Source organism: Chelonoidis abingdonii, chromosome 3 (genome assembly GCF_003597395.2).
Source record: "Chelonoidis abingdonii isolate Lonesome George chromosome 3, CheloAbing_2.0, whole genome shotgun sequence".
Classification (NCBI taxonomy): domain Eukaryota; kingdom Metazoa; phylum Chordata; order Testudines; family Testudinidae; genus Chelonoidis; species Chelonoidis abingdonii.
Genome location: NC_133771.1, coordinates 148,758,116 through 148,783,108, shown reverse-complemented (window position 1 = coordinate 148,783,108; position 24,993 = coordinate 148,758,116). Strand labels below are relative to the sequence as shown.

Here is a 24,993-nt window from a genome sequence, read left to right as displayed (position 1 = left end):
AATGTCATACTTCTGCTCATTGGTAAACCTGTGAACAACAGCAGAGGCATTTGGGCTATTTGCAGACTGAGAAAGCCAACAGTTCATTGGTTTACATTCATCTCAAATTTGGAAGACTTTCTTATCAACTGTAAATGTAGAAAATGATTAATTATAAAGTGGTAGGTTGAATTTCGCAGAAATTGCTGGCTGAGGTTCTCCTCTCACTAGGGAAAACTCTGTTGCCACTGGTGAGTGGCTGAGAGGATTTTTCAAGATCTGGGGCCTGGTCTACATTAACAAGGTAAGTCGATTTAAGTTACGCTAGTTAAGTTATGTGAGATACGTAACTTAAGTCGACGTAGCTTAGATTGACTTACAGTGATGTCTGCACCATGCTTTGTTGACAGGAGATGTTCTCCCATCGACATAGGTGCCACCTCTGTGGGAGGTGAAGTACTGAAGTCAACAGGAGAGTGCTCTCCCATCGACTTGTCACGTGTTCACCAAACCGGCTAAATTGATACCCAGTGCATCAAGCACAGCAGCGCCAATTTAACCTGTAGTGAAGACCCACCCTGGCTGTCATGCTGGCTGCATGCCTCAATTTAAGTTGTTTAGAGGTCTAAACAAATCCTTGAAGAAATTGTCAGCTTGAAATCTAGTCAGATTGAAAAATGATTGTAAAATAGTTTCAGGTGCTACATCTATGCCTGAGTTTCCCTGCCAATATTTGTGACACAAACAGGGGAAACTGATTTTCTGTACAATACATTGCAAGCGAAAGTGACTTAGACAAAGTTCTGTCAAATGCATGTGGTAAACTAACTGAAAAAATATATTTTTTCTTTACTCTTTTTGTTATAATAGTATATTATGTGTTACTTGTAACAATAGTAAGTAAACATTTTTCAGATGGAAGTGAAATTTTAAAAAAGTTAATTGTGTTCCTCTAATAAAGAACATTGTGTTATAATATGGTAATTATCAGTTTCCCAAGAGTAGTTTTACACCAAGAGAGAGTACTCTGATGTAAATATTTTAAAACGTATTTTCTTAATGTTGCCAATAACAGCTCTGATTGCAAGGATTTCTTATAACCTATAAGGTCTAGTAAAGTTGCAAATGCTCAGCACCTGTCAGGGTGTTCCGTAGCTTGTGTCATTGGACCCTAAAATGAAAACTATTAAATTGAAATCTAAACAGTAGATAATTAACAAAGTAAACTAATTGAATGTATATCATCACCCCCTTGTGAGATTGTCAGTGATAGTTGTGGCCCTGGGCACGTTATGTGTATGTCTTCTGTTCACCAAACAAGAACAAACTGAGTGTGCAAATGATGAAGTAATTATAGTTTTGGAGGCTAAAAAGTTCCTGACGTGACTTAAGCAATATGGGTGATGCTGCTTTTATAACTTTTGTTTGATTCTTTATTTTTTATACTCTTGAAACACAAACCTTTGATTTTATTTATAATAGTTTTAAATCTCATGGTAATATTTTAAGATTACTGATTGTACTTGGTTATATTTAAACTGTGTTAGATTGTATATATTAAACTGTGCTAGATTGTATATATTAAACTGTGTTAAATTGTTTGTTTGATTTTTTTCGATATTTCCTTTTATTTTTGTAGGACCCCAGCTGAACGCACAACTAGAAGGTTGGCTTTCTCAAGTACAATCTACAAAAAGACCTGCTAGAGCCATTATTGCACCGTAAGTTTCATATCTGTATTTTAACATTTGCGATATTAAGTCCTTTCTTCAGATCTCTCTTAAAGTATTGTTTTTTGCCTAAATAGTATGCTGACTGGGCTCCTGTTAAATTGGGGTTCTCAAACTGGGTATCGTGACCCCTCAGTGGGTTGCAAGATGGTTACATGGGAGTCATGAGCTGTCGGCTCCATTGGGCTGACAGCCCTGAGCCCCCATTAAATTATTGCCCCCCCCCCCCGCCGTTTTTAATTTATAAAGGGGTCTCACTCAGAGGCTTGCTGTGTGAAACGGGTCACCAATACAAAAAGTTTGAAAACCACTGAAAATACTCTGACTATCATGAAAACTGGGGCCTAAGACCTGTATACAGTATAATATATGATTGATTATTAGTTTCTGTGGACAGATGAGGTAATAAAAGCATTCCTTTTCCCAGAAAAAGGTTTATTCCTACAAGCCAGTTCAGAGGTGATTTAGTAGAGTGATAGTATGAAGATTGCAAAGTCGTCAGATTCTTTTTTTGTCTGTATAGCACCAAGTACAGAATTGAAACATTAATAATAATAATAATAATGGCTACCTAGATTCTGTAAACATCTTATGCTAATGTGCATTTTGACTTGTGGATCAGTTCAGGTTTATCCTTTTTTGCTTCCATTTGTTTTCTTTGTAAGAATTTCAGTTTAAAATGTTTTTTAAATAATACTTGATTTGGGTTCTAGAAGTATCTTTGTATGACTCTGCTTCGTATGTCTGCTTCTGAAAAATGCTTTCAGAATGATTAAATAGACTTTGTACCACGCTTTCAAAAAAGGTACTCTTTGGGCTGCGAACAAGCTAGATACAGTTAAGCCCAAATGCTAATTCTCTTCAGACATTTGAAATAGCAGGAAAAAGTGGTTTATTAATATTCCTCCTCCTCCAAAAGAGCAGTGACACTGACAAATTCTAGACTTCTAGGTAATGCATGAGATAGCTGTCTTTTCAATGGTCAAACAGGACCATGAACCAAATACCCTGAAAGATCATGCCCTTACTAAATACTGTAAAAGTTCTTAACCTGAACTCCAGTTGTGAAGTAATGTCAGGCCGTAGAAATCTTTTAACCCAGTTTTCCTTGTGTCCCTTCAGTCTCTGTGAAAGCAATGAGCACATTCTGACTGAACTGTGGCCTCATGCGAAGATCAAAGAATATCACTTCTAGTGCAAACCATAGAGAGGGTGAACAGATACTGGAAATAACAGTTGTAGTTTGGTCAGGAGTATATTCTTATTTCTTTTGGGACTATATCATATACTAGCATCAAAGACACCGAGAGCCATAAAAATGTATTGTTTGCAGGAATAACAGTTAACTGCAAAATTTATAAATACTTGTGCAAGTGTCTGAACTACCAAAGTAACATAGCAAATAGGAGAATAAAAAGAGCACAGCTATTTTGCAAAAAGCCTAGCCATGTTTTTAAAACTATTAACATGGCAATAAAATCTTAGACTGTCCATGCAGCCCTATATAGTTTTCTGTCTGCAGGATAGATTGGAAAAATAACAGCTAGTCATTTCTAAAACACATTAAGGTAGAATTGGCAGAGGAGATATAAGATGACAGAATAAAAGAGTGAGGCCAATCCAGTTTACTATGAGATGGAAAAGATATATTAGGGTAGGGTAATTTGGTTATAGTGACTTTTATTTAAATGTAATACTTGATGTATATTTATAACGATATCACAGAAGTTACAGTAAGAAACTGGACCCAAATCCTGCTAACATTATGGAAGGCAGTGTGGTCAAGTGGACAGATACTAGACTGAGTTCTGTTTCCAGCCCTTCTACTGATTCTTTTTGTGACCTTGGGCAAATCATTCATTCATCAGTGTCTCTGCTTTCTCCCCTGTAAAATGGAACAGCGATGCTTACCTTCCTTGATAAAAATGGTTTGAGATCATTGAATGAAGTAAGTGGTATAGAGAGAAATTACAGACTAGGTAGTCAGATTATCAAGGTCACAAGGAATCACTGTGATCTACTCTGACCTGCATAACAGCCATCAAATTTCACCCAGTGATCCTGCATTGAGCCCAATAATTTGAACTGCAGCATATCTTCTACAGAGATAAACCTTCTTGACTGAAAGGATTTCCAACTCACTGTGTAAGCCTGTTTCAAGGTATAATTGCTTTCACTGGTAATTTCTTATTTCCAGTTTGAAGTTTCTGTCTTCAACTTCTAGCCATTGGAGTTTGTTATGCCTTTCCTAAATTAAAGAACCCTATACTGTGGGATATCTTCTTTCTGCATAGATGCTTATAGACACTTCTGTTGTAAGATTGATCTCCTTAAGTTGCTTGTTGAAAGGTGTGTTTTACAGACCACGAATCATTCCTGTAGCTCTTTTCTGAACCCTATCCAATTTTTCAACATTCTTTTCAAAGTGTGGACAGCAGATCTAGACAGAGAATTCAAAACAAGTAGTTTAAATGTCTGGAAACTTTTTGGCATATGATGGATCTGGAAAACCAGGAAAGGGAAGGAGCATCGCCTCAGCCAGTTATGGCCATAGAGTGTGATAGAAAATGACTGGATTCAATCCCACTCTTCTCATTTAACTTCCCAATAGTTGTAACCATTACTGTGCTAGATTCCATGCATTTTCCCCACACCCATTTGTTATCTGGTAGATGTAGTCTTTCATTGCCAAGGTACATCCCCTCACTTCCTTTCCCACTTGCTTCCCATCACATATAGTATTCCTTTAGTGCTAGAATATAGGTATTGCTTTCACCTTCTTATTATTCATTACTCAGTGTTGCTACAAAGTTCTAATGATGTACAGTTGTATGGTGTGCAGCATATTGACAAACATGAAAACCTAGGTGACCATGGATTTGTTATAGTATCTTAGATAAGTAATACAACTTAGTTAGTGCCATGGGCTGCCTTTAGCAATAAAAGGTACAATGCCTATAAATAGTAGTAAATACAATATGTACAGTATATCTGGGATGTCATGGGCCAGTTAACCTTCAGTTTTGTGTTTTTATTTAGATTTTTTGTCTTACAAAGATTTCCATTTCTCTTGCCATTTTCAAATAAGCTGTCAGTTTTGTTACTTCTTTAAATAGCCTTTCATAAGGAAAACAGTGAAACTTCTTAAAAAATACATTTTTAGCATATATTGTAACCAGCACATCCCACATATACCTAATATTGCCTTTTAAAAGTGTCAGCCTTGGTTAGTACTTGCCAACTCTTATTTCACAAGTTGCTGTTTTGATCATTCTCTTAACAAGTTTTTTTTTTTAGATTGCTAATATTAATATGCTACTTGTTCACAGTCTTAAACCTAAAAGTTAATTTTAAAATATGTGTTTTGTAGTCATGCTGGTTATACCTACTGTGGGTCATGTGCAGCCCATGCTTACAAACAAGTGGATCCTACTATTACGTAAGTAGCACTAAAATATCTCTGTTTTTATATATATATATATATATATATATATATACACACACACACACACACACACACACACTCTGTTTATTACAGTGTAACTCCATTGAAAGTGGACTTGACACAAAACTGGAGTAATTCAGTGGTAGCTCTTTATGTGAACTTGATCCAGCTCCCTTTCGTAATCAGTGGACGCACCCTCATCGGTCTCAGTAGAAGTTAGACCAAGCCCTGTATAATCATAGATTTTTAGGATCATTGCAATTTTATAGTCCAGTGGTGCTCAAATTGTGGGTCGGAACCCCATTTTAATGGGGTCACCATGGCTGGTGTTAGACTTGCTGGGGTCTGAGCCCCACCGCCTGGGGCCAAAATCAAAGCCCGAGGGCTTCAGCCCTGGGTGGCAAGAGGGAGACCCTGGTACACATCTGTTACATCAGGTTGCAGCCCCTCTTCCAGCTCCTCCAGAATCTCCCTGCACCTCCCGATTTTGGCAAACCCCATCTGTGACCCCATTAAGTCATGAGATTTACTTTTCAACCTCCTGGCACTGGCCAAGACAACTGTCCATCATATGAGGAAGAGGAAGCTGGCTGGGTGAGGGGGTGCTCTGCAACTGTGGGGCCTACTTTTATTTCCTTGTCCAATAACACCTCCAGGCAGAGTTCCTCTGGGTGGCATCCACTCACTCCTGAGATGCCTTTGAAGAGTGATGGGTGCTGTCAAGCGTTTTCTGCTCAGTGTCCCCTTTTGGTTCCCTGATTTTTACCCTATGACCTTCACTTACCTCTCTGTTTTTTCATTTGTTGTCCCCCGTATTCAGTTGTGACTTAGGTCCACTGATCCCTCCCCCCGGCTAAGGACCTAGGCCTGCCATTTTCCTCACATCTACAATAGGTACAAACCTTCCAATTCCTACAACAAGTGAGGCAGGAGTCCTACAAACAATAGCTTTCTTCGCTATACAACCGTAACTCATCCCCAAAGTAGGTCCAGCTTGTGCACAGAATGAGGTCCTGTGGAAAAAATGGTATATGATCACTGAAGTCAGTGGGAGTTACTAATTGTTCCAACTGTACTTGTTCCGAAAATGCACAGGCACAAAACTGGTCTGCAGTTGCCTGCTGAACCATAGGGCCAGTTATTGTAGTTTAAAAAATGAAAATCTGCATGTATTTTGCTAGTTGCAGCATATTTCAGAACTTCCGCCATGTATTAACAATCAGTTCTCATTTAAAGTATCTTCAGTGTTTGATTCAAATATGCATTTTGAAGCTAAATAGTGATACTTTAAGATAGATAGTGTTAGAAATAATAAACTAGTTTCTTTTTTGTTTCATCAGTGGTTTATCAGAAAAAAAGAAAACCATGTTCCAAAGTAGTAAAGTTATTCTGATTCTTTCTGAAATATTCTGAGCAAAATGAGAGCAACTTTTTTAAAGGAAAACAATTGATAACACTATATGGGTATGTTTTCTGCATTGACATTTCTAGAGCAAGTTCTACTTCCCAGATTTAATGGCATTGAATTGCTGGATTTTTTTTCTACATCACTTATTGTTTACCATGTAGCTTGTTTAAAATTTGCAGGAGCATCTCATTCTGCCTCAGTTGAGGAGCTGTATTTTCTGGATAGATTTCAAAGTGGATTGATGCAGCACATCAGCATTTTTTCTTTTGCTTTGCTCCACCACTGCTTGCGCAAAAAGCAAAGCACAACAGATCTGGTGGTATCTACCTGCTGAAGCACTATCATAGATTTCCCATGCAAAGGCAAGACTGCTTCTGAAAATTTCTCTGGGAGGAAAGACTGACCTTTAATCAGGACCAGAGACCTGCTGAAATGACTGCTTGTAGCCCACAAGAAGGCAAATCCTGCAGTGCCACTAGTATGCTAATGACATGCAGGTCTATGTAATTTTTTCATGTAGCTGACTCACAGATAACAGAGTGCTTGAAGGAGACTAGAGCGTAGGAGGAAAAAAGCAGCTCGCTTAAATCAAACTCAGGAAAGATTGTAGTAATGTGAATCAGAAGAAGCTTTGAGTAATTGATAATAAACATACCACCCAACCCTCAGTGGGGGGCATGTGCCCTCAGCTACTTAAGATGGTGTGCAGCATGGGACTCATGTTGGACTCATCACTAACTGGAGAATCAAATATCATCTGTCAGTAAAGGCCTGCACTACACTAGGGATATTTTCTAATCAGCTCAGTTAAACTAGTTTTCATCATCTAAAGGAGGCTTTAAAAGTGGCTCATGCTGTAGTGCAGACCCTGTTTTAGGTGATTTAAGGTGGCCGTGATCCATTTTTACTGAACCAGCTTCAAAATCACCTATCAAACACTCAGCACTTTGCAGTATCAGACCCTAAGTGACCAAGAATTGAACCATGCTCTTGCTCTTGGCAAAGTAGAGCACTTCCATTAGCCACCAGTTTAACCCCCCCTCCCCCGCCAAATTAGTTCAGTTTATCGTGTTCTTTTTCAACTTTTTTTTGTTTCTAACAGTGTTTTGTGGGAGTACAGCTGTTCTGATTTTGGTTTTTGTATTAATTATCCTAGCCGGAAAATTTTCATTCTTGGGCCTTCCCATCATGTGCCCCTTTCTCGATGTGCACTTTCCAGTGTGGAGATATATAGAACACCTCTGTATGATCTTCGAATTGATCAAAAGAGTATGTATATAGTAAGCTTGCATCTTTCAGATTTCTGTTTTTTTTTAATTATTTGTATTACTGCAATACCTAGGAGCCCTAGGTTATGGGTGGGTGGGGCGGGACATATATTTAGAAGAAAAAGTCCATAAATTACCAGTGCAAGATAATACTTGTAACCTCATAAACAGGTAGAGAACTGTTTTTGTCACATTCAGCAGTTTATGTTTTGTGCCATGGCCAATGGCTAAGGTGCTATATTAATAAATGTACACATCCAGCAGCAGCTCATTTGATCAACTTTTTCCTCACCAATATAGATTCATATGGTTAGTGGAAATCTAAAAACACAGAGATTATGTGGATGAGTACACGTTTTAATATATTTTTGTACAATTTAAATCTTTTATACCGTAATGACTGTAGAAAGCATATCGAAGATGCTAAAGATGTCACTGCTTTACACAATGCATTCTGAACTATAAGATACAGACTTAATTAAAAATGTTGGAATTTGGTTTTAAATGCAAGTTACACTTCAATTAGAAAGCTACAACGGAAAATGTTCTGTTCCCAGAGGCAGGGAGTATTATTTTATTGTGCCACTTCTAACAAGGTACACTGTAATGTAATTTTTGATAAAAATTTATTTTAATGAAGCATTTTAATAGATTTTTAAATCTTTTCAGTTTATGGAGAATTGTGGAAGACTGGAATGTTTGAGCGTATGTCTCTTCAGACCGATGAAGATGAACACAGTATTGAAATGCATTTGCCTTATACTGCTAAAGCCATGGAAAGGTACTATGGCTAAACGCTTATTTTGTATCAACTAAAATTATACATTTGAACTGCGTGTGTGTTCCAGTAGGAAGAAGTGATCCTCTTTTGGTGGGAGAATGATAATTTTTTAACAGAAAAATTTAAGAATACAAATTAGAGTCTTGCGATTTCTTGATAGGAAGGAAACTGGGAGCAGGGCAAGCAGTTGAGCAGTCAAATCTGACCATCCTGTAGAAAGTACTTAGTATTGTATATTGACTCATGAATTCAGTTAATTTTGGGGAAAACTTCCTGACAGTGAAATCTACAAGTTTGTAAAGGCCAGAAGTGAATTTTTATTTGCAAAGGTAGGTAAAATTAAATCTCCCATGCGGAGATATATGTAAAAGACTTGACAAAATACTAATACTGTAAATGTACAATAGGGAACTGTCCTGCCTTGAAATATGTAAGAGATGATTTAATAAGTCTTCCATGTCTCTAAATGTTAGGATTCTGTGACTGGTTCAATGAACCATTTGCCCAGTTAAAAAAAAAGTTTCAGTAGTTTTAGATGTTTTCTCTTGAGGTTCCAAAATTTGTATGTACTTTTGGCAACTTAAAAATCAGTGTCCAGTTGATAGCTACTTTTGTTACAGGTGATCCCCATGATTACTATAATTAAAAGAGAGTAAAGAAAAACCCACAGTGTCCAGTGGCTGTCCCTGGCCCCCCCCACAGGGCTCCACTCCTGGCCCCACTCTGTGGAGGGGCGCTGGGCATAGGGGTTGGGTGGGGTGGACGCTGTGGTTCTCAACCTGCGGCCCAGGTAACAAATAGGTTGAGAATAAATAGATTGAGAACCACTGGCGTAGAGAAGATCAGCATCACTTACATCCTATCTTGCATCTTAAGTACAATTTCAGTGGTGTGTATCCGTTGTGCTGCTCCTCTACATAGTCACTCTTTTTTGCTCTTTCCTCTATAGAGTTGGTTTCTTTTGTTGGTTTTGTGGCTTTTGCACACTGTAACTAAGGAGAGAAAAAAGATTTTTGAAAATAAGAAGATGTTGCAAAATAGCAAACATTGACAGGGGTCTTGGGGAAGGTGTAGTATCTAAAGCTATTTTTAATTGTGTTTTTTAATTAACTACATTTCAGGTTAATAGCGTCCTTTTAAGGGGCAGATTTGTCATTTCAGTTATCATACCTTGAAGAAGAACTCTATTCTTAAAATTAATATTTTAAACATGAAATCTTTTTTCTTTTGTTTATAAGCCATAAGGATGAGTTTACCATTGTTCCAGTATTGGTTGGAGCACTGAGTGAGTCAAAAGAACAGGAATTTGGAAAACTCTTCAGTAAATACCTAGCAGATCCTAGTAATCTCTTTGTGGTTTCTTCTGACTTCTGCCATTGGGGTAAGTTACAGGTTTTCTTTGTATTATCGCAATGTGGTAGCTACATTGTAGCTATATTTGAGCAGGCCCTTTCATTAAACATTCTTCGGTGCTTAGAACTTTATGGTAAATTTATTCTTTGAACGTAAATGTTTTTCTACCAAAAGTGAGTTTTTATTGTGAAAATTAGGTTAAATTAAATTTGTCAGTCTTTGAGTTATCAGTGGGCTGGGAAAGGGAGGTAGCGAAGGTGTGTGTTACATGCTTCTCTGCACTATTGCAGCCTGGTTACAATGATTGTAGATCTTTGCTCTTATGTTGTTGTTCTGTGGATTTAAAAGGAATTCACAAAATTAGTTAACTGATTTATGAAACATGCCAACATCCCTATGATGTAAGTAACTATACCTATTTACAGATGTGAATTGCCTAGGACAGTGTTTCCCAACTTGGGATGCTACTTGTGTAGGGAAAACCCCTAGTGGGCTGGGCTGGTTTGTTTACCTGCCCTGTCCGCAAGTCCGGCTGATCACAGCTCCCACTGGCCGCGATTCGCTGCTCCAGGCCAATGGAAGCGGCAGGAAGCGGCGGCCAATATGTCCCATAGCCTGTGCTGCTTCCCAAAGCGGCATTGTGCGGTCCAATGTTAATTGCCTACCAGTGACTTCATATCAAATTTACTCAGTTTACAAGTAAATAGACGGTTTTGGCCTGGAGCAGCGAACCGCAGCCAGTGGGAGCCCGCAATCGGCCAAACCTGAGGACGCGGCAGGTAAACAAACTGGCCCGGCCCGCCAGGGGCTTTCCCTACACAAGTGATGTCCCAAGTTTGGGAAACACTGGCCTAGGATCATATATCAAGTGTTGGTGGCAGAGTCAGAATCTAGGAGTTCTGACTTCCATTTTGTTGTATTAACCAATAACACTTTGTTTATGTAGCTTTTTAATGTGTGATTGTGGTTGATAAAGAGACTGTTTCAAAAAGGCACACCCTTTATTACTGGTTCTGGCGTGTAGGCAGGAGAGAGCATCATAACTTTCAGATTCCAGATTGATTTTGCAGGGCTGTCAGTGAGAAAAACGGTCCACTTACCTGTAAACTGAGCAAATTTGATATGAAGTCATTGGTAGGCAATTAACATTGGACCACACAATGCCATTTTTACATGGTCATTTTTCAAAGTATAACTGCACTTTAAGTGGTATAGTTTTAATTTTTGTGTTTCTGGTGAGGTTCTGTGTTGGTGTTTGGAATGACTTCAATGGAACAGAAAGATATAATGGAAAATACCATTCCTTTATGAATATCTTAAAGGCATCACTTCCAATTTTTGATTTACAATTGATTCTGCGTTAGATTGGCTACCAGAGGTGTGGGTTCAGGAGTACTTTGCTTTTCATTATAATTGAAATTATTTTGGGGAGTGTTCTAGCTACTAATCTGTCGCTTTTTATTTTGTACATGATTTTTGTTTCAAGGTCAAAGGTTCCGTTACAGTTACTATGATGAATCTCAAGGAGAGATTTACAGATCCATTGAGCACTTAGATAAAATGGTAAGATTTCAGATTTGGGTCAATTAATTGTCTAATAAGTTTCTCCTTCACATGACTTTGAATGCTTCTAGAATCTCTAAGAAAATATTCAAGATTTGATACATTGTTGATTATATGCTTTTTCTTTCTCACTTGACATGCAAAGGGTTTTTAACCACTGTACTGTAGTCAGTGTATTGGCATCTGGTATCATACACTTTACTGAGTGTGCACAATGTATAGTGGATGTAATTATTGTGATGCAGGAGGGCCAGGGCGCAGTGGTGGAGTGTTAGAGGGGAAATATATAAACCCCAGGCTAATTAAGGTGTGGTTCCCTGTAGACTAGGGAGGGTGGCTACAGGTTAATTGGAGCACCTTTCAGGAACCTAATAAACCCCCCCTGCTTCAGGCAGATGGAGAAAGAGGAAGGAGAGAGGACTGGAGCATGGAGGTGTGCTGTAAGACTTGAAAGATCAGAGAACCAAAGTAAGGGAGACCCTGCCCCAGCAGGGGAGGGAGACTCCTTCGCCCAGCATCTAAGGACTGAAGGTACCCCACCCAAGGAGGATGAGGGTAAGAACCCGCAGGAGTTGAGAGGGCTAGGGCTCAGAGTAAGGAGCAAACCCGGACCCCTCTCCCGCTTCCCTCCTTTACCACCTTCCCGGGGCAGTAGCGGAGCCCCAAGAGCAGGGGCAAGGTATGGCATCTTAGCCCCTTGCCAAGAAAAACGCAGGACTCACCATACTAACATCGGCCTTCTTGTTACATTATGTAAATATTCCTTGTGAGAAAAATGCTTGCCTGACCGCGCGAAATCCCCTCAATGTAATTTTTCTGTTTATATCTGTATTTAGGGGAAGCAATAAACCTTATGACTTAGAACATAAAAGTTTTAGTAGCTTACATTTGTAATAGTGCTAGTTTCATTAGACAGGGATCATACCTATATTGTTGCTAGTAGTTTCAATAGATTTGATGCAGGTATCGTGGGGAAAAGGTAGGGATCACACTGGCCAAGGAGACTAGAGTCACTTGTGTTCCATTGGGACTGTCACCCACATCCTCTCCTTCTACAGTAAAATATGGAAGGAAAAAGCACCTGCCTACGTCTACAACTGCGTTTCTGTAGAGGTTTAAGTGTAAACCCTCCTGTCACTGTAGTTAATCCACCTCCCCAAGAGGTGGTAGCTAGGTCAACGGAATTCTTGCATTGCTCTAGTGCTGTGTATTTAGGAGCTTAGGTCGGCTTAATTACGTTGATGAGGAGTGTGGATTTTTCACACCCCTAAGCAATGTAGTAGGGCCCACCTAACTTTTTTGTGCAGACCTGGCCAAAGAATCCAGCCTATATTTGGGTCTGGATTTAGATGTGCTCCATACACAAAAGTCAGGTAGCTTCTGATCTCTCTTCCAAGAGAACCTGGATGATCCCAGGTCAGTTTCCCAAAAGCAGCAAGACCTTTTAGGTTTTTTTAAGGTACTGAAGTGACCAGTCAGTCAGTATCCACTTTGAAGGAACCTGGAGGAATGCTAGAAGCCTTTTGTGTCAGTTACTCATGGTTGTCTCAGATCCATATGTCCTCATCATTTTCTGGGGGGAGCCACAGAATTTGCTTAAGAAAAATTACTTCAACTGCCTCTCTATAAGAAATGCACTGAAGTTCAACAGTATCACGAAGATACATTGCAGGAAATCCAATACTTCCTTGCAGAGAATGTCACTGAGCTCGTTGTGTCAAGGAGGAAAGGGTATTTATTCCAGGTTCTTCTTTGTCCCAAAAATACACGAGGGCTTAGGCCCATTCTGAATCTCAGAGATCTAAATTATTCTCTAGTGGGGAAAAAAATGGTCTTTGGAAACCAGTAGGGTTCTTCTAGAGCAGAGGTTCTCAGTACAGAAGGGTTGCATCACATGCGCATTTAACTTGCACAAATTCAATTATACATGCTTGGCAAAAAAAAAAGGAGAGAAAAGTAACAATTTAAATAATGTGGGCTGAGCGGGGCCCGCTGAGGGTCTGGGGTTCCAGCTGCCGGCTCCTGCCAGCCGGGGTCCCAGCCACCAGCCCGCTGCTGGCCCCGCTCAGCATGAACTGAAAAAAATCGGCTCCTATGCCACCTTTGGCATGCATGCCATAGGTTCAGGACCCCTGTTCTAGTGTATATTGTGTATACAGTGCAGTCACATCTTATGGGGATTAGGTACTGTACTTTATGGTAATTTTCACTATATGCGATTTTCCTCTTATGCGCTGACCTTAGAACCTAACCCCTGCCTAAGATGTGACTCCAGTGTATGTGGTCTGTGAAGCACTGGTGTGCTGTGGAAGATGCATGGTCACGTAGGCTGGCTTCTAACCTTATTTATGGCTCTCATATGGTGTTAAAAGACAGAGAAAATATGCTAAATACTTTCCTGTTTTTACATTCTTTGAGTTGTGTCCCTATGGGTGCTTCACTTCAGGTGATCAGAGATTTTCAGTAGCGGTGCTCGTTTGGTCTGTGCATGCTCCCTTCACATCCTTGTGCCCCATATCAAGGATATATAGGGCTATGGAGGCAAACTGCTCTCTGTTTCTTCTCAAGTGCCTTGGCCTGAGACAGAGCATGTAGCATGACCACTTCTACCATTCAGAGTTTAGCTTTAGAATCTTCTAGTTTTCTCCCTCTAAAAGTAAGATTACAAAATTACTCTCATAGTGATCAACCATGGTATAGTAGAAATCACTTCATCAGAATTATTAAAAATGCTATACCGACTTTGCTGAGTAACTACCAAAGAAAAGAGTCAGTACAAAGTAGATCAGTGACTCAATTAAATATGCCACACCCTGTGCTAACTGTGTTTGCTACTATACTTTAATTAACTTTTCTAAAAAGATGCCCATGTCAACAGATTCTCACTCATGGGCCTGTCTACACTAGTCTTTACTGGAAAATATCCCCACTGACACAGTGGTTAAAAAACCTCTGCCCTCACCTGGATTGGTGTTCCCAAGGTAAGGAAACTGAACAGTGGGAAAGGAAGAGGCTAGCGCAGACATGGAAAGTAAAAAGCTCCAGGGATGTTTCCAAGGAAAGAAATTGAAAGGCTGCAACAGGCAACATTTAACAATAAAAAAAGTTCAACATGTCCTGAACAGCAACAATTTTATCACTCTCTCTACAATGTTACAAAGTTATGGATCAGTCAGTAATAATTCCAGTTAAAATGTATGTTGGAATTTTCATTTCTAGCAAAACTGAATCAATTCCACACTTTAAAAATTAAATTTAGACTTCAAATTTACCAAAACTACTCTTCAGAGGACAACTGAATTCTCCACAACTTTATTAAATAAATCAATTAAATTAAATTTTTTGCAAAGGAAACATTTGCAAAAAATTATCCTTTTTTCAAGCCCCCTATCCACCAGAGATTTATACTTTTTTTTGAGACACACACAAGGTGGGTGAGGTAATATTCTTTCCTGCACCAATTTCTGTTGGTGAGAGAGACAAGCTTTTGGGCTTACATAGAGCTCTTCTTCAGTCTAGGAAAAAGAGGGGGAAAAAAGTGTGTGCGCGCAGGGGAAGACGGGGGACTTTGTGAGCTATGGATTGTTCTAATAAGTCTCAATCCAGTGTATCTGGTATATAGACATATCTCCACTGCTACAATGATCAACACCCAACAACACACCTGTGTAAGAGCATGAAGTCCTAGAATCAGTACTGGTACCAAAGGAACCTGGAGACTCATACTGGGACATAAAATCTCCAACATGGTCTTTTTCTGAGGAGACTGGAGTTGCTTTGAAATAGGCTCTTTATGAGAACTAGCATTCCCCTTCTTATGAGTCTTCCCAGTATCCACCACTGATCTCTCCTATGAAGGCCTAAGCAAATACAATGCGGAGGTTGATGGGGCACTATGCTTGCTCAGAGACCCAGGTATGAGGCATATTTCTTGGCCTGGATCTGAAGCTGGGAGGAAGGAGCGCCCTGCTATCAGTAGCCTGAGTCTAATCTCCCGATCTTTCTAGCTCTGTTTTTAAAGGCTGAGCAGATAATACACATTTCAGGGATGTGTGTCCCCCCAACCAGTGAATACACTTGGAATGTGCATCACTGATGGGATAGACTCCTGACGGGTGAGGCAGTGCTTAAATCCCAGAGATCCTGGCATACCCTGGAGGCAAAGCGGATGAACCCCAAAAGGAACTCCTCCATTAAGGCGAAAAGTAATATAAAACAAGCCTCTAGCACAAAAATAAGCAAAAGCATACAGATAAATTAAAAGCAGCAAAGAGTCCTGTGGCACTTTATAGAATAACAGACGTATTGGAGCATGAGCTTTCGTGGGTGAATGCCCACTTCGTCGGATGCATCCCACGAAAGCTCTTGCTCCAATATGTCTGTTAGTCTACAAGGTGCCACAGGACTCTTTGCTGCTTTTACAGATCCAGACTAACACAGCTACCCCTCTGATCTAGATAAATTAAAGGAGAAGTAAATAACTACACTAAACTAAAAACTAAAATATAGTCCATAGTAATATGCTGGTTTTATCCCCCTCCGGGTCATCTTTCTTTTCTAACCAGTATTTGAATGTGTGACACCCTGGTCCTGTATTGAATTCCAACTTCTTTGTAAACAAACAGCACTCTCTATATGGAATCTCCATCCCTGTTCTGTTTTCCCCTGTCTGTTAACAGAGCTTGGAACCTTTGGTCCCTGACAAGACTTTGTTTTTCTATGGCCTGGTCTACACTACAGGGTTAGGTCGAATTTAGCCGTGTTAGGTCGATTTTAAAATGAATGCGTCCACACAACCAACTTCATTCCGTGGACTTAAAGGGCTCTTAAAATCAACTTCTGTACTCCTCTCTGGTGAGAGGAGTAGCACTAAAATCAACTTTGCTGAGTCGAATATGGGGTAGCATAAATGCAAATCGACAGTATTGACTTCCGGGAGCTATCCCAGAGTGCTCCATTGTGACTGCTCTGGACAGCACTTTGAACTCCAGTGCACTAGCCAGGTACACAGGAAAAGCCCCGGGAACTTTTGAATTTCATTTCCTGTTTGGTCAGAGTGACAAACTCAGCAGCACAGGTGACCATGCAGTCCCCCCAGAATCGTAGAATGTTTCACACTTCCCCTATCATTTCCATCCCTGAGGTTATCGCGGATTAGAAAGTAAAAAAGCCACACTCGTGGTGACGTGATTTCCGAGTTCATGCAGTCCTGCACTGATAGGGCACAGCTTAATGCATGGAAGCATTCAGTGGCAGAGGCCAGGAAGAGTTAAGTGAGCTTGAAGAGTGGAGGCAGGACGTGATGCTGAGGCTAATGGGGGAGCAAACGGACATAATCAAGTGTCTGTTGGAGTTGCAGGAAAGCCAACAAGAGCACAGACCCCCGCTGCATCCACTATATAATCACCTACCTTCATCCCCATGTTCCATAGCCTCCTCACCCAGAAGCCCAAGAACATATAGGGGGGAAGAGGGGAAGGCTCCAGGCACCCAGCCACTCCACTGCAGAGGATGGCCCAAGCAACAGAAGGCTGTCATTCAAACAGTTTGATTTTTAGTGTGGCTACAATAAGGAATGTGGCCTTGTCCTTCCCTCCTCCCCCACCCCACCCGGGCTACCTTATCCGTTGTCTCATTTTTTTTGTAATTAATAAAGAAAGAATGCATAGTTTCAAAACAGTAGTTACTTTATTTCGAAGGGGAGAGAGTGGTTGGCTTACAGGGAATTAAAATCAACAAAGGGCAAGGTTGCTCAAGGAAAACACACGATTAACTGTCACCAAAGCCCTGGCCAGTCATGAAACTGGTTTTCAAAGCCTCTCTGATGCGCAGCGCGCCTTGCTGTTCTCTATCTAATCGCCCTGAGTCTGGTGCGAAACAAGTGCTACCATTGTTCACGGAGGGAGGGCGATGAGACATGTAATCCAAAACCACCCCGACAATCGAGCATTGGGAGCTTAAGACCCCAGAATTCCAGTGGTGGTGGAAACTGCAGGAACTTTTGATAGCTGCCCACAGTGCACTGCTCCGTAAGTCGATGCTAGCCACAGTAGTGAGGATGCACTCCATCAACTTAATGTGCTGAGTGGGGACACACGCAATTGTATAAAAATGATTTCTAAAATTGACTTCTATAAAATCGACCTAATTTCATATGAATTTTGGAAATTTTCTTCAGCGATGTGTAGTAGATGTGCAGCCGTGTGCATCTTTGGAATTGGAATGGTGCTGCAGTGTTCTCCTCATACAGAATCAAAACAAGTTTCCTCGCTTTTGGTTTGAATGCTTTTCAGTTTCATACCTGTCCTCAGCCCGCTCCTGTTTCCTCAGATACAATCCAGGTCTGTAGTGCTGATGAAATGCTAAGGAACAATGTGAGAGCTACCCTCTAGCTCTCTCTGCAGAGAGAGACACAAAAAGCTACTTCTTCTTCGAGGATTGACTATATCCATCTCTTTAGGTGTGTGCGCCCGTGGCACAGCCGTCGGAGAACTTTTACCCTAGCAACCAGCAGTGGTCGGCTGGGCGCCCCTGGAGTGGCCCCACCATGGCGCTGTAATAAATACCAGCCGACCCGGCCAACCCTTCAGTTCCTCTTACCGCCCGTGTCGGTCGTTGGAACAGTGGAGTGCAGTTATCTGACTTCCGCATTTCCCTAGCTAATCGCTCGTTTTTGTTCTTTTGTTACTTAATCGTTCTTGTTTACATAGTTAATTAGTTTATTGACAGTTTAAACGTATAGTTGTAGTGTTTTTGTTAGTAATAGTTTTGCGGGCCTGGGGCTCATCCCTACCCCGCGCCCGTACCGAGCCATCCTGGCTCGCCGGCTTTAAGCAGTGTTCGGCCTGCAATAGGCCAAGCCAACAGAGATCCCCATGACTCCTGTTTAAGTGCCTGGGGGAATCGCACGTATCTCGAAGTGCCCCATTGCAAGGCATTTAAACCGCGCACGAAAGAAAGAGCGGGATGCTAGACCCGGCAGCTCCTTATGGAAAGCGCATTAGCACCCTCGCCGGCACCGAGTACTAGCCAGCAAGTGAGTGACGAGCCCCTCCCACCGAGCACGGTCAGCACCGCGAAGAGCTCCTCGGCACACGGGCGCAGCCGACCCGAAGGAAGCCCACGCCGCTCCTCTCTCCGAGGTCGAAGCGCGCTAAGCTCGAACCAGCTCCTCTACGCCCGCACCGCAGCAAAGACTGCAACCAAGGCAGACCGCCCAGCACCGCCCCGTTGCGGCGCCGCCTAAAGCCCCGTTGACTCCAGCCCCGCGAGGGCCAATCGAGTCCGGCGCCTGGAAGCTCCCCGGCACCGCCCGTGGTCGAGCAACCTTGCTTCGAGCGCGGAGACTTTTTCAGCGGCAAGAGACCTTAATGCCCTGACTGACCCGGCACCGCCCGTGCCCTCGCAACCGCCGTCCGCGCGACCCTCCAAAGGCAAGCGCTCTACCGCAGCTGCCCTCCTGTCACAGCTCCGGATGCCGCCGCGCGAGTCCCACTCCCGTCGCCGCTCCACATCTCGGCGTCGTCACCGCTCACGGCCGCAGCCGGACTCGCGGCACTGCTCACCTGGCACCGCTCACCGTCGCGGCACCGTACACATCACGACGCCGGTCCCGCCTCGCGATCCCCGTCCCATTATTCCGCAGGCATCCGGTCGAGCTCCCGGGCAACCCTCAGACCGTCGTCAAGCCATCTCGCCAAGGCGCTAGGTCCCGTCGACCTGGCCGCACGGGTCGCAGGTCCGGCGCCGCGGTACCGATACCCACCGGCACAGGTCCCCAAGATCCAGAGCCGCTCGAATTCTAGTGGCACTTCAGTGCCACGTTGCGCTCCTCCGGCGCCCGGCCGGTCAGGAGTCGGCCCTCTCGCGCAGGCCGTAGTTACTACAGCCGGACCAAGATACTGACATGCCGCGGGACTGTTCAAGAGGCACGTCCCCCGATGCAGAACAGCAGCAATGACCCTCTGGACACCCAGGGCATACCATCAACCCAGGTGCTCCCTGGTCGGCCCTACACTTGTTCGAGGCGCAGGGCCCGGAAGCCACCATATCTCCCGCCCTCCTCCGGCAGAGTCAGAGCCCAGTCATCCATCCTCCCAACTCCCCGAGTCGTCGACAGGAACGGCCATAGGACCACGGTGCATTCAGGACCCACCGTTCCGGGATATCCTCCCCCTCCCCGAATGAGGCCGTGCGTCTTCTTCTTCGGGGCTGCCGCATAGATCGAGAGCCCACAGGACCTCCGTCGCTGGGGCTAACATAAACCACCCTGGTAGAGGAAGTGCCGGAGGTGGACGATCCGGTGTCAGCATCTGGCCGCTGATACCGCCCGACGCATGTGGCCCTGCCTATTTATCAGGACCATCCAGGCTGCTACTGAACCCTGGGCAGTCTCCAGCCTCCTTCCGCCGACGCAAAGGGGTGAGGGAGGTACATGTGCCCTCCCCAGGGGTACGAACACTTGTACGTCCACCCCCCCTCTCTTTAGTTGTACAATCTGTCAACGACAAGGGAGCCGCCACGGCCACAGTGCCCTGCCCCTAAATCCAAGGAGCTAGCGGATGGACCTGCTAGGCCGGAAGGTGTACTCGCAGATGCCTTACAGCTCCGAGGGCAACCAGCAGGCTCTGTTGACGCTACAACTTTAAACCTGGACAGGGTTGGCCGCTTAACTGAGTTGCTGCCCCAGCTCGCGACTCAGCGCCAGTTCGCAGCCTTGTGAGAGGGCAAAAAGGTTGGCAGGACCTCCCTCCAAGCTCCCTTGATGCGGCCGATTCGGCTGCCAGGACTGTAGCCTAGGATCACAATGAGGCGAATCTCCTGGCCCAGGCCTCCACCTGCCACGGAGCTGCAATACACCCTTAAGACTACCCTTGAGGCCGTGGTTTGTGTCTCGGAACAAACGACCCTCGCTGCAAAGCCTAAAAGAACACAGGGTGATCATGAGGTCCCTCGGGATGCACACTGCCCGTGACCCAACGTAGTCCTTTAGGCCAACCCCGCCGCTCGTACTTTCGCGCTCGAAACCGGCAGGACTTCATTAGAAAGCGAGGTCGGGGGGGGCGAAGGCGCCAGTCTGGCCCCAACGCGGAGCATCTCAGGTCCCTCAAAGGCCCCACCCGGCCCAAGGCATTTTTGAAGTACGCCCGGGACGGCTACCAGACTCAGTTCAGGATCCTCTCCCCCCCTTCCAACCGCCTCCCTACTTCCGCCGCGTGGTCACATCTTACTTCCAACCAGTGGGTGTACGCACGGTGAAGCAAGGATACCACCTCCATTTGCTTCACCCCGCCTTCCACCCCCTTCGCGTCCCTCTCCAGACCTTTCACGAGCAATCCTTCTGGCAGAGGTGCAGCTCTCCTCACTGCAGGAGCCATAAGGAAGTTGCCGCTACCGCAAGGGGAGAGGGATTGCCCCTGCTATTTCCTCATCCAAGTCCAAGGACAGTCTCCGACCTATTCTCGACTTGCGGGGACTCACAAGAGGTACGCAATGATTGAAGTTCCGCATGGTCTCCCTGGAACTATTATCCCGTCCTGGATCCTGGAGACTGGACGACCGCCCTTGACATGAAGGACGCATACTTCCACATAGTGATCTTCCCCCCGCACAGGAAGTACTTCGGTTCACATCAACCAACCACTTCCAATTCGCTGTCCTCCCTTTGCCTGTCTGCGGCCCCAAGGTCTTTACAAAATGCATGGCAGTCGTCGCCGCCCACCTTCGCAGGCAGCTATACATGTCTACCCGTATCTGGACGACTGGCTCAAAAGACGCCGCGCAGCCAAGTCAGTCATACATTCCGTGATCACGGACCTCTTCGGCCGCTTGGCCTCCTCCTCAATCCGGAGAAGTCCACTCTCATTCCACACAGAGACTGGACTTCATAGGAGCGACCCTGGACTCCTCCTCGCCAGAGCCTACTTACCGCAAGCCCGCTTCCTGGTGATCACTTCACCATACGGCCTGCAAGCCGCTCATGCTAACCTCGGCTCGCACCTGCCTCGCTCTCTGGAACATATGCTGCATGCACTATTGTCACCAAGTACGCCAGGCCCGCATCGCCCTGTCAGACATGGCTCCCTGTACTCCCCCGCCGCGGGACTCCATGGACGTGCTGCTCACGATCCTCCAGTCCCTACGCTCCCTCGACTGGTGGTTGGACCGTCTCTGGTTGGGTGGGATGCCATTCATCCGCAGCAACCGTCACTAACCCTTACGACGACGCGTCATCCCGGCTGGGGCCCAGTAGGTCGCTTGCAGACCAGGGCCATGTCTAGTATCCGACAGCTCAACCTCCATATCAACGTCCGAGAGCAGAGCTGTCGCTAGCTGCAGACGTTCCACACAGCTTCGTGGCCAGTTGTATCTCCGCTTACGGACACACAGGCCACGACTACACCAACAACAGGGAGGACCCGCCTCGTCTCCCTGTGTCTGGAGGATTCAACTGTGGGACTTCTACATAACCTCCAGGTGACCTGGTGCATCCTTCCTCCAGGATCCGGAACACCCTGGCGGATCGGCTGAGCAGGTCCTCCTCTGCCACGAGGTCGATCCGCGGACTCATTACCCCGCTTTCCAGAGGTGGGGGTTTCCCCTCGTAGACCTCTTTGCCTCCCACTCGAACAGGAAGTGCCAGGAGTTCTGTCTATCCAGGGCCTCTCCCCCGGATCGCTGACGACGCACTCCTGCCCTGGAACCACCGCCGTTTACGCCTTCCTCCGTTCCCTTGGTGCACAGGGTCCGCTCAAGCTCCGCAGGACAAGGCGCATCTTATCTTGATCGCGCCGGCGTGCCCAGGCAACCCTGGTACACCACGCTCCTGGATCGGTCGTAACCGCTCCGATCCCCTCCCCTGTTGTCCAGCCTGATCACACAGGACCACGGGAGGCTTCGTCACCCAGACCTGCGATACCTCCACCTCACGGCGTGGCTCGCATGCTGAACGCTGACGAGTTGCGCTGTTCCAATTTGGTGCAGCGCATCTCTCTCTAAGCAGGAAGCCTTCACCCGCCGGACGTATTGGCCAAATGGACGGTTCACACAGCTGGTGCGCATCGCACAATGCTCCTCTTACAGGCATCAATCCGACAATCTCCGACTACCTCTGGCACCTTAAGCAGGAGGGCCGGCGAATTCCTTCCTTAAGGTGCAACCTGGCAGCGATATCCACTTCCACCCGGGACAGGTGGTACTCGGTGTTTTCTCACCCAGTAGTCTCTCGTTCATGAAGGGCCTGGACGTACTTATCCCCCGCTCGTCACCCAGCCCCCTCCGGACCTGAACTTGTCCTAAACAGGCTTATGTTGCCGCCCTTTGGAGCGCGCTTGCAACTTGTTCGGTTCTCTACCTTTCGTGGAAACGGTGTTGCTTGGTGGCGATCACCTCAGCACGCAGGGTCTCGGAGATCGGGCCTCACTGTAGACCCTCCGTACACTGTCTCCATAAGACAAGGTACAACTGCGACCTCATCCGGCATCTCCCTAAGGGGTGTCGCTTTCCATACTAACCAGGACATCTTTTCCCGGTGTTTCTCCCGAAGCCTCAGCTTCTCGGCGGGAACAGCAGCTCACACCTTGGATTGCGCAGAGCGCTAGCTTTCTATGGAAGGACCAAGCCTTCCGGAATCTCCGCAGCTCTTTGTGGCCACTGCGTAGCGATGAAAGGTCTACCAGTCTCCTCCCAGGATTCCTCTGGGTCACGGCCTGTATCGCAAGGCTACGCGCTAGCTCATGTTCCCTCTCGGTCGCCTTACAGCGCATTCCACCAGGGCGAAGCTTCCTCAGCGGCCTTCCTGGCGCACGTGCCCATGCAGAGATTTGCCATGCGCGACCTGGTCATCGGTCCATACTTTCGCTCGCACTAGGCGTTGGACACAGTCTCGAGACGACGCAGCCTTTGGAGTGGCGCGTATGCCAGGCTGCCACGTCTCACTCCGACCCCTCGCCTAGGTAAGGCTTGGGAATCACCTAACGGAATGGAATGAGCAATCACTCGAAGAAGAAAACAAGGTTATTACCTTTGTAACGTTGTCTCGAGATGTGTTGCTCATATCCATTCCACACCCACCTTCCTTCCCCACTGTCGGAGTAGCCGGCAAGAAGGAATTGAAGGGTGGCCGGGTCGGCTGGTATTTATACGGCGCCATGGTGGCGCCACTCCAGGGGGCGCCCACCCGACCCGCTGAGTGTTGCTAGGGTAAAAGTTTCTGCGACAGCTGTGCACGCGGCGCGCACACACCTAACTGGAATGGATATGAGCAACACATCTCGAAGAACAACAGTTACAAAGGTAAGTAACCTTGTTTTTTACCTTTTGAGGGTCCTACTCTATTTCGAGACAAGACCGATTTAATGCTGGGAAAGATAGTAACCATCACTCCTAAACTAAGCTTGCTTGAGTTGGGTCCCTATTTAGTAAAGCACTTAAGCATATGCTTCATGAGCAGCGTAAATATTCTGGACTAAAGTGCTTTTTATTTCAGAATAGTATCCGCAATGGGGGGCTATTCCAGAATTTCTATTCTGGTCAATTTCCCTGCCTATATAAGGCATAAGGGACACGTGTATCACTGTCACAGCCAGCAGGCAGGGTGAATTTGATTTAAACAAAATTAATTTAAATGATTTTTGTTGAGTATTACTTATTGCATTCACTGACACTTATTACTACTTTAAAGGTGAAATTGTAAAAGGAAAATCTGCCTATTTCAGCTATTTATTTTTTATCACAACTGCATCTAAAATGATAGTACCATAGAGTAACAACTATCTTTTTTGCCCAAACGTGAGAATTCAAGAAAAGTCCAGAAGGAAGACAGGCAGTCCTTAAGAAAGAAATACAAAATAAAAAAGTTTACCGATCTGAAGATCCTACATGGTCAGACATGTTCCTTTCATCATCTTCAACACAGCTTCTTCCTGAGAAGGAACACTTCTCATGATGTTGTTTCATTCAGGCAACGAGGCCTTGCATTTCTTTGTTGCACTGTTTGCATTTGCACGCATGCCTGTCTTACCCATAGGCAGAGGAACTTCATTAAAATATTCCCAAACTGGGTCTCTTTTATGGCCTGCTGCCATTATGGCTTTGTTCTTCTAGTGAGAGAATGGTATGGTAGATCTCAAATCAATGAAAGCTACACTCAGGAAGACCTGAAGACTTCTGGAATATGCTGCTCAAACAGTTTCACTTTTGTTTCTACTGCCTGTCCCTCTCTTGTCACATTTATCTCCAGACTTCTTCTCCTTGTCCAGATCTATTCTGCCCCCAACAATCTTCTATTTCACTGAACTTTTTGAAAACTTGAACTTTTAGAAAGAGGTAAGGGATTGATTCTGTGTATGCAAATTTTCAGAGGGACAGTAGGGTTGAGATCTATTATTTCTCACCTCTATATTTTACTTTTTTATTTATTTTAAAACATTTTTGCTGTTAACAAGCATATTAGTTCTGGAGAAACA

At 44.6% G+C, this 24,993-nt stretch overlaps 1 protein-coding gene across 2 annotated transcripts in view; it reads left to right on the top strand.

The window, feature by feature from the left end:
* The window catches only part of MEMO1 (mediator of cell motility 1), a 63,432-nt gene that overhangs the window by 30,260 nt on the left and 8,179 nt on the right, over window positions 1-24,993 (top strand). For both annotated transcript variants that reach the window (XM_032788661.2, XM_075064214.1), the window contains exons 2-7: window positions 1,619-1,700; window positions 5,080-5,148; window positions 7,719-7,831; window positions 8,500-8,611; window positions 9,850-9,992; window positions 11,451-11,527. In XM_032788661.2, coding sequence (XP_032644552.1) covers window positions 1,619-1,700; window positions 5,080-5,148; window positions 7,719-7,831; window positions 8,500-8,611; window positions 9,850-9,992; window positions 11,451-11,527 — 596 coding nt within the window. The remainder of the gene's footprint in view (window positions 1-1,618; window positions 1,701-5,079; window positions 5,149-7,718; window positions 7,832-8,499; window positions 8,612-9,849; window positions 9,993-11,450; window positions 11,528-24,993) is intronic.